The sequence below is a fragment of the Fistularia commersonii genome, chromosome 27 (genome assembly GCF_037954325.1).
Source record: "Fistularia commersonii isolate RoL2024-O1a breed Wild chromosome 27, RoL_Fcom_v1.0, whole genome shotgun sequence".
NCBI lineage: Eukaryota > Metazoa > Chordata > Actinopteri > Syngnathiformes > Fistulariidae > Fistularia > Fistularia commersonii.
In genome coordinates, this window is record NC_141310.1 from 12,961,865 (window position 1) to 12,972,269 (window position 10,405).

The following is a 10,405-nucleotide window of genomic DNA, read 5'->3' on the forward strand; positions in this document are numbered from 1 at the left end:
ATCAGATGACGTGACCAGACGCCAACGCCGGACTGTCGGCCGCCCACCCGGCGCCGTGGGGGCGGAGCTTATCCCCCCTCGCCATCAGGAGGGGGGGGGGGCTCGCAGGTTCGAGCTGTTTCACCTGGACTCACCTCTGGAGCACACTCAGAGTGGAAAAACAACAGCTCAGGGCCTTTGGCACACACACACACACACACACACACACACACACACACACACACACACACACACACACACACACACACACACACACACACACACACACACACACAGGGCCATGCTCCAGTTAGCCGTCCAGAGATTTACCTCTCCACCAATCCAAATGTTCCATGTTTCTCTCTCTCTTTCCTTTTACCCCCCCTTTCCCTCCAATTAGAAACCTCTGGTAATTAACGTGTGTGAGTGTGTGTGTGTGTGTGTGTGTGTGTGTGTGTGTGTGTGTGTGTGTGTGTGTAAACATCAGCTCTTTGCTTTGCCAAGAGATTTAGACAGGCGTGTTTTTGCGCAGACGGCTGTTGCATCCTTTTTCCAGGCGAGCTCGGAGCACGCACGCACACACACACACACACACACACACACACACACACACACACACACACACACACACACACGTGCACATACCTTGAAGTCGTCCGGGAGCAGCAGTTTGCTGGTCCTGAGGAAGCTGAGGATGTAGCGGAAGATCTCGCCGTCCCGGTCTATGAAGTAGTGCTGCTTCAAGCTGTCCAGCACGATGGGCTCGGTGCCATTGAACAGCCGGCTGATTCTGGAAATTGAAACACGCACACACACACACACACACACAAGCGCGCATAATAGAATGAGCCGGCTTCCTTCAAATGCATGAAACAATTACCCTCCATTTATTTTTCAATTTTATTAGCGGTGAGCTTGAAATGCTTTAGCATCCCGGGTTGAAACAAGGGGCTCAAGGCGCCGTTCCTCCATCCCAGACTTGTTTGAAGTGCCCCCCCCCCCCCCTTTCTTTTTTTTTTTTTTTTTTTTCACAGCGAGATTACAACAACACACACACACACACACACACACGCTCGTAGTTACAGAAATTAATGGCAGGAACGCAGCATTACAGCTCTATTATTCCACCTGTCAAAAGACCGGGAATGGAGCTGAGGCGGGGAAAGATGGCGGCCGGCATACTAATGTGCGGCGGGAAACGTTACGCTTGTTATTCCGGGGGTGGCGTGGAACCCGAGGAGGAACGTGGAACCCACGGGGAGGAACGTGGAACCCGCGTGGAACCCGCAAACCAAGCTAGAGAACCCGCAAAGCGTCGTTCAGCCAATCAGAGACCAGGATACAGAAGCTACACGTCCTGAGAAAAGGCTTATTTTTACCTTTCAAAATAGTTAAAATGATTAAAAATTGAAATTATTATTATTAAAAGTACATTTACGCAGTGGAAAAATGCGCAAAATAATAACAAAATAACTAATAACAAATTAATAATCTGTTCTAATAACATTAATAATTAATAACAATTGTTTGGCGAGGGACAATAGCTGCTTTCTGCGGCGGCCATCTTTAAAACGGTCATGTGATCACTTTTATTTAAAAACAAAATCTTCATGTTCTGATTCTGGTGGCGGGAAAAAAAAGGAGGGAAACGGGGAGCGACGTGACGGGGGATTACATCATGATGTTTTTTCAAATTAGGAGCCTCAATAATTTATGAAAATATAATTAGTTGTATGTTTTGGTTTTGTTTTAAACTCGAGCTGGGGACAAATATTGAGATGCTAACGATGCTAACCGCGGCGCCACGGTTAGCGCTTCCGCTGTTATCGTTTCTCCGCGGGCGAGCGGTAATCCCGCGACCGGAGTGGTGATGGGCGGGATTACGAGGCGCCAAACGCCCACTTCCTGTTTGCTTCCCACCTGTGCATCGCAGACAGGAAGTAGAACGGGATTAACATTAATCCCGGATTATTCACAGATTATTCCGGAGGCGGTTCAGGGATTTACCTTCCTCAGACCCGGATTTTCGTATCAACACGGGATTAACAGGAGAAGCTTGGTTTTGATGACCTGGATTAGATTATTCTACACGTCACCAGATTTAATCTGAACGTGATAATCTGATACATCAATGAGTGCTGTTTAAAATAGTTGACGTTCACCTTTACTGCCGTTATCAGATTAACAACCGGACGGCGCTTGAGTTTATCTGGTTCAGCCGTAAATCCAAAAATAATCTGTTTATCGATCAGATTAGAGGTCACGCGCACCAAATTACGCCAGTAATCCCATAATCTGGGTGTCGAACTAGCAAAAGGACGAGACTGCGCTGTTCATGTGGAACCTCAAATCATCTGGGAAGTACACACACACACACACACACACACACACACACACACACACACACACGCTGAACTTGAATTTACAAAAATCCAATCCTACTATTACCTACTTGCCTGTGTGTGTGTGTTTGTGTGTTTGAGTGTTTGTTCAAGGCCCATATTACACATCAGTGTGTATGCGTGTGTGTGTGTTCAAGGCTTGTGTCAGGTATCAATGTGTGTGCGCACGTGTGTGTGTGTGTGTGTGTGTGTGTGTGTGTGTGTACACACATTGGACTTGAATTAACAAAAAAAAAAATCCAATCCTCCGCTTTGACACTACTGACTATGTGTGAGAGTGTGTGTTTTCAAGGCTTGAGTCAGGTAACACACACACACACACACACACACACACACACACACACACAGAAACACACACTGGACTTGAATTTACAAAAATCCAATCCTACTATTACCTACTTTCCTGTGTGTGTGTGTTTGTGTGTTCGTTCAAGGCCCATGTTAGACATCAGTGCGTATGCGTGTGTGTGTTCAAGGCTTGTGTCAGGTATCAATGTGTGTGTGTGTGCGCACGTGCGTGTGTGTGTGTGTGTGTGTGTACACACACATTGGACTTGAATTAACAAAAAAAAAAAAATCCAATCCTCCGCTTTGACACTACTGACTATGTGTGAGAGTGTGTGTTTTCAAGGCTTGAGTCAGGTAACACACACACACACACACACACACACACACACACACACACAGGGGACCCAACACACTCCAGCTATCTTGTCAAATTCGTCCCGTTCCTTTGACTCGGCCGAGCGGATCCAACTCTCCCTCTTCTTTCTTTCTTTCTTTCTTTCTTTCTTTCTTTCTTTCTTTCTTTCTTTCTTTCTTTCTTTCTTTCTTTCTTTCTTTCTTTCTTTCTTTCTTTCTTTCTTTCTTTCTTTCTTTCTTTCTTTCTTTCCTTCCTCCCCCCCCCCCTCTCCTCCTCCTCCTCCCCCCCTCTCTGGAAATCGATGCAAAATGCTTTATAAAAAACCAATACTCATCTCCCTCAGTGGCCCGAGGCGTTCCTTTCTCATATGGTCTTGCAATTCTTCCAGCTAGAGTTTCACCATGCCCCCCCAGGCCCACTCTGTTTTTCATCTCCACTTTTTTAAAAAGCAATTAAAATGCTGCCTGTTTTTCTTTTTCTACCCTCCTCCTCCTCCTCCTCTTCCTCCTCTTCCTCTCCACTCTTTTTTCCCTCTCCTTCCCTGCCGCTCCTCATCCTCCTCCAGCCTCCCATGATAACCCCTCCACGCCCAACGCCGCTCTTTTGGACGGGTGTGTGTGTGTGTGTGTGTGTGTGTGTTAGAGCCGATCGATCATTATGGGATGCGAAAGGGGTCGGCTGGACGTTAATTTTAAATCAATGATTAATAAATGAGTAATAAATGTGTAATAAATGCTAATTAGTCAATCGATTTATCCTGAGGAATCAGCGGTTTCGCGTGTTTTTTTTTTTCCTCCCGATCAGAAAACTAATCATTGTCGACTATCGGAACGGTAACAGTTGATCAATTAATACCCTCATCGTTACCTGCGCATGTTTTTGGGTTGATTTAAATGAATCGATGATTAATAAATGCTAATGAATTAATCTATTTATCCTCAGGAATCAACATTTTGCATCTTTTTTTCCCCCCAATCGTCCAAATTGTCAATAGTAGCGATCGGGACTGTAACAGCTGATCAATTGACACCATCAACATTACCGGGTTTTTTCCTTTTTTGGTTGATTTAAATTAAGCAATGATTAATAAATGTGTAATAAATGCTAATCAATCGATCGATTTATCCTGAGGAATCAACGGTTTCACATCTTTTTTTTTTTTTCCCGATCAGAAAACTAATCATTGTCGACTATCGGAACGGTAACGGCTGATCAATTAATACCCTCATCGTTACCTGCGCATGTTTTTGGGTTGATTTAAATGAATCGATGATAAATAAATGCTAATTAATAAATCTATTTATCCTAGGGAATCAACGGTTTCACATCTTTTTTCTTTCCCGATCAGGAAACTAATCATTGTCGACGATCGGAACAGTAACGGACGATCAATGGACACCATCGTGAATATCAGTGTTTTTTTTTTTGTTGATTGAAATAAATCAATGGTTAATAAATATGTAATAAATGCTAATTAATTCATCGATTTATCCTGAGGAATCAGTTGTTTCGTGTCTTTTTTTTTTTCCCAATCAGAAAACGAATCAATGTCGGCAAGCGTGATGGTAACAGCTGATCAATTAACACCCTCATCGTTATCTGTGATTTTTTTTAGGTTGATTTCAATGAACTGATGATTAATAAATGCTAATTAATTCATCAATTTATCCTGAGGAATCAGCATTTTTTCATCATTTTTTTTCCCTCCGATCATTACAATTATCAATGGCGACAATCGGGATGATAACAGCCGATCAATTAACATTGCTGTAGTTATCTGTGTGTTTTTTTTTGTATTGATCTGAATGTTATTGCTTAATAAAAAAAAAAAAAACAATAGCAGATTTGATCGATTTTCTCGCATTTCATAAACAGCCCAACCGATCAATTAAGTTGATAGAGAGGGTGATCAATAGCTGCGGGGTGACGTCTTTCTCACTTCAAATCAAACACTTTGACGTTCCTCCCGTGTTCAACCCTGCGATTGATCAACCGATTGCCAGATCAGCTGATCGACCGACACTCGTTTTCCTTGGCCGTGTTTCACATCGGATCAATCGATTGATCGATCGACGGCCGGGAGGGACGGAGGAGGATGAAGAGGGCTTTTCTAGAATTTCCGTCTTTATCAATCACCATGAACCAGTACTCTGCCGATCATCCCATCGGCTAATCAATCAATCTGAGAGTTAATCCAGTCGAGTTACCTCTTGCTTCCGGACGCCGAGTCCTCTCGGTTGCCACGGCAACACAAAAGAGGCGCCGCTCTCTCTCAAAAATAGAAAAAAAAAATTCTTGTCCGCTCGCGATCAATAGCCCCGATTAATGACGGAGGTAATAAGACAATCACGACAGTTCGGGGAAGTTTCCTTCGTCGCTCCGGCGTCCCAAACACGAGAAACAAAACCGGACTCTGCTGGATTATGGATTATGGATCAATAATCTGGATTGTGACCCTTTCCAGATTAAGGGTGCTGATTTTCTTTCGACATTTAATCCCTGGGAATCTGGACCTCCGGACATGGAGAACGTAGATTATTTCATATTTTAACATCTTTGATCAGCTGAATTGATTGAAGTTTTATCAATATCTTTATTTGGTTTGGATTTTTCTTTTTTTTTTTTTTTTTTTATTCCAGAATTTTTTTTTGTTCATAATAATTGTTATTTTTCTGGATTTTTTTAAGTTCCTTTTTCAAATTGTCATGTGATTCCTTTTCTCTGAATTTCTTTTTTTTTTTTAATATATTGGATTATTTGGAATATTGGAACAAAAATTGAAATTAGACAAATTGTAAAAAAAAAAAATTACAAAAAAAAAAAATAGGGATTGAAACATAATTTCAGGATTTTTCAAAAATGTCGATAAATATTTCCCATTTCATTCAATTCCCGATAACCATATATTCATAATAAAAATTAAAAAAAAAGTTGATTATTTCCTTCTTTCCTTCCTAATCAATTACCAATCAGCCGGGGATTGAAAAAGCTAAATTAATTTTTTTTTTTTTCCACTTCCAGCAGCAGCTGTCCCAAACCCCCTCCTCCTCCTCCCCCCATTAGAAATGACTCCTCGGAAAATATGACACTAAAAAAAAAAAAAAAAAAGAAGAAGAAGAAGGCAGGACTAATATCCCTTCATCCCCACGCCGACGGCTCGCTGTCTAGCAGGAAAAATGTCCAGCGGTCGTTTGGAAATAGTTTCCTCCCGGGGGGGAAGCGTGGGGAGCTTCTGCCCCTCCTCCTTCGCCGGAGCGACGGCCGAAACCGTCCTTCTTTTCCGAGGCAGAGTGAGACATCAATGTTTCATGGCCCCTGAAAATGGCCCCGCGCCGCCATGACGGATGCCGGAACATTAGTTACTACACTAACTTTCTCTGGATCCTGTGCATTATTTAGGCCCGATCTATTAGAAGTAATCATCCACCCCCTTCTTTTATCCCTTCTTCTCTTGTCTCCGGTCCTCACACATAACTATGTATGTGTGTGTGTGTGTGTGTGTGTCGATGCACAGGTGTGTGTGCTTTTGCTCCCGGCAGTTATCTTAAATCCTAATCTGTGCACATGCAGGGGCCCCTCTTTGCACATCCAGTAAAGCAGAACCCCTGCACACACACACACACACACATACACACCAACTCTGCATCACCCTTGGTGTGTGTGTGTGTGTGTGTGTGTGTGTGTGTGTGTGTTACCCTTGTGTGTGCTGCAGCTCTTAAAAACAGTTCTGTGACTCCACTGTGACTTTTTACCCCATTTACCCCCTGCAACCTCCCCTTTAACCCTCTGCCCTTATTAGGAATAATTCGAAACAAAGAATCATGACGTCATCCGAGTGACGTAGAGAAAAAAAAGTCGCCATAACATAAACACAGATTATTATTATGCTAAAAAAGTAATATTGTCGTCACCATTACAATTAGTATTGTTATTATTATTATTATTTTTTTTTTATCATTACAAACATCCGGGGATTACTCGCCCCGCGTGGGAGTTGCGCACGAGCCTCAGGCGGCGGTGACGTCACGGTGAACGGCACGCGAAGCCCAGGGGAGGAACACGTTAGCACACAACACACACACACACACACACACAAGCGTATTGCCGCCGTTCACTTCAATCGATAGTCTAAAAAAATGATAAAATAAAATAAAAAAAGGCAAGAAGACCCGGATGTCCGAGAGCGATTTGACGTGATAACCATGCGCCTGCGCAGAAACTGGCGTAAAGAAAGATCATCAAAATAAAAATAGTAATAATAAAAAAACAAACGTTTTTTTAATTCCAATTAATGAAATAAAGAAAAGGTTTGTTGACAAGGTGGATGCTGACGTCACGCACCCCAACATTTACATGTACGCGGGGTCTTTGCACGCACACACACACACACACACACACACACAACCCCTCACAGAAGCAAAGACAAAGCATCAACCTGGAAAGTGACAGTTGATCACTCGGATGTAACCCCCCCCTCCCCAACACACACACACACACACACACACACACACACCCTTACCTGGAATCCGGGTACTTGGTGAGGGTCGCCAGGCTGCTGGTGTACATGTGTCCGCCCACGTCGATGTGCACCGGCGCGTTGGCCTTGGTGAGCTGCGCCGGCAGGGGGATGCCCTGCGCGGCCAGGGGGGAGACCGGGGACCGGGTCAGGGAGAGCCGCGACATGCTGCGCCCCTCCTGCAAGCAGGTGTACAGCACAGCCATGGGGACTGGGTTCTTAGATAAAACCAAAAAAAAAAAAAAAAAAAAAAAAAACTCCCCCCCCAGAAAACAAAAAAAAAGTTGGAAAACTACAAAAAAATGTTTAAGAACTACACACGGAAGCGGAAATCCCACCCGCGCGGGCGCTACATCCGCCTTTTGTCCGGTCGCGAGAGGAGCCCGGAAATAATAATAATAATTAAAAATAATAATAGTAATAAACACAACGCGGTGTTTGCGGGCTTTTAGAGAAGGAGAAGGTGTGTGAGATATGGTGAAGGTGATGAAGGTCCAGGTCTCACACACACACGCACACGCACACACACACACGTAACTTCTGCACAATCAATGCAAAGTGGATGGAGGAGGTAGAAAAGCGTGCGCGGCAGGTGACTCACCGTCCCGAACAGCCACATCATCGACTTCCGGTTGTCTTCCGTCACCGCGCACGGTTTTTTAGCAATGTGCGTGTGGCGGCGTGTGTGTGCGTGTGTGTGAGTCGCTTCTTAATTGTGGAGACCTCCCTCCTCTTCCACCTCCAATAATTTGATTCGCTGCGTGGGTGGGAGTGTGTGTGTGTGTGTGTGGGTGGGGGGGGAATGTTGTCTCCTCCCACGCACACGCAGAGTGGCGTGGGTTCCCCTCCTGCCACGCACGGACACGCAACACAACGAACTTTTTCCCTTTTTTTTTTTTAACCCTCTCCCCCCGGTTTAAGTTAGCTGGTTAACTTTCCGAAACACACACACTCACACACTCACACACACAGAGCGACGTGTGTGGCTTTTTTTTTTTGTTTTTCAAAATAAAAAAAAATAAAATAAATAAAATCAGATTAGAGGTGGAGTAACGTCAGTGAATTTGGTTTAGAGAAAAAATTAAAAATAATAATAATAATAAACAACCGGATGTTGGGATCTCCGCTTCCGGCTCCTCCGGTCGCGGCGCCTGCGGGAGTGTGATCTGGACTCTTTTTCTTTACTCTCTTTCTTTCTTTCTTTCTTTCTTTCCCTCCCTCTCTTTTCCCAGGGTGTATCCCTCCGCACCGCGGTGTCATGTTCACCCCCTCCTTCTTAACCCGGATTACATCGGACCGGATTACATCGGACCGGATTACATCCCCAATCCACGGGTGGAGAAAAGAGAGAGAGAGAATAGAAAGAAATAAAGAAAGAAAGAGAGAAGGGGAAAAAAAAGAGGGAGAACTTGGGGAGGGAGAGTTGGCGTTGATTCACACGCACGGCGAAGGGATTTCACGTTCACACCGGGTTTTATCCCGTCTTTTCCCGGCATCACTCCACGCGGGAAGTTGGACGCGGAAACCGGAAATAAACAAAAACAAATAAACAACGTGCGAGGAAGAGGAAGGGGAAGCACGACCCTCCACCCCTCCACCCCTCTTCCTCTTTCCTCCCCCTTTCATTCCGACGAACGCTCAATATGGCGTCTAGTCCGCGCGGCGGAACGGACGCGTCTGGAGACCGGGGAGCGAGAACCGGCGGCGTCCGGTGCCGAACCACGACGTCGGCCGGTCGGGGGAGCCCGATCCCTCCGCCGCCCTACCGTTTCAAACATTTTAGGGAATCCCGGGGAGAAGCCGTCCGCCGCCGCCGCCGCCGTGACCGCCGTCTGGTCTCCCGCAGGATGATGATGATGAGGATGAAGAATAAAAAATGGAATTAAATGAAAAAAAAAAAAAAAAAAAAAAGTCAGATGTTTTCTTCTCCCCACCAACAACAACAACAACAAAAAAAAAAAAAAAAAAAAAAAAAAAAAACACCGGTGCGGAACTACACCGGTATCCGGTTCCGGTACGGACGTTTCCCGACGCGCATAGAAAGAGAAGAGCCGTGGATCCAACACGGGTGGGGGTGCGAAAGTGAAGGGGGGGGGGGGGGGGGGTTAAAAAAAAAAAAGTGAGCGTATGCGCGTGCGCGTGCGTCTCCACAGGCTCCCGCGGCCGGCCGCCTCGACCCGTCCTTACCTTGAACATGGGTGAGAGACGACCTCCTCCTTCCGCTCCGCGATGCGCCGGACTCGGCGGAGGAGAGAGAGAGAGAGAGAGAGAGAGGGAGAGAGAGAGAGAGAGAGAGAGAGAGAGAGAGAGAGAAAAGTGCGCTCCTGCTCCTTCTCCTCCTCTTCTTCCCTTCCTCTCCTCTTGTTGTTGCCTAAACTGCCCCCGTGGTTAGTTTCTCACGGTGATGATGATGAAGATGATGAAGGTGAAGAGGAGACCCCCACCTCCCCGACACAAAAAAATAATCCGTCTCCGAGTCCCAGGGGGGAAGTTGGCGGGTTCTCCCGCGGGCTGCCGGAGTGCCTCTGGGCCAGGGGGATTAGGCTACAATTAGGGTCCACTTTCCCCGGCCGGGCAATCTTGTCAAGGAAGGAGGGAAAAAAAGCGTGACAACCCCACACCCCCTTACACCCCCCACCCCTTTACACCCCGCACTCCACCAGCACCCCCTTTAACCGCCTTCCCCCTTTTCCTCCCCCCTTCTTTCAAACTGCACAGATAGAACTTCCCTTCTTCTCGGTGAGGAGCGTACAACTCTCCTCCTGTCTTAGAAGTTGAGAAGGTCGCCGGAAGCCACCCCCGGGTACACACACACCTTCCTCCTCTACCTCCGGCCGTCCGATCGCGACCGTAACGGTGTCGGCG

At 45.8% G+C, this 10,405-nt stretch overlaps 1 protein-coding gene across 2 annotated transcripts in view; it reads right to left on the reverse strand.

Moving 5' to 3' along the window:
• kctd15b (potassium channel tetramerization domain containing 15b) overlaps window positions 1–9,916 on the reverse strand; it is a 37,711-nt gene extending 27,795 nt beyond the window's left edge. Inside the window, exons 1-3 of one of the 2 annotated variants that reach the window (XM_086174943.1) lie at window positions 9,728–9,916; window positions 7,544–7,719; window positions 625–769 (exon numbers count right to left, since the gene is read on the reverse strand). In XM_086174943.1, coding sequence (XP_086031069.1) covers window positions 625–769; window positions 7,544–7,719; window positions 9,728–9,736 — 330 coding nt within the window. In that variant the 5' untranslated portion in view covers window positions 9,737–9,916. Of the gene's footprint in view, window positions 1–624; window positions 770–7,543; window positions 9,518–9,727 lie in introns of those variants that run through there. The other variant, XM_086174942.1, reaches the window with a different exon arrangement.
• Between the last annotated feature and the right edge of the window lie 489 nt (window positions 9,917–10,405).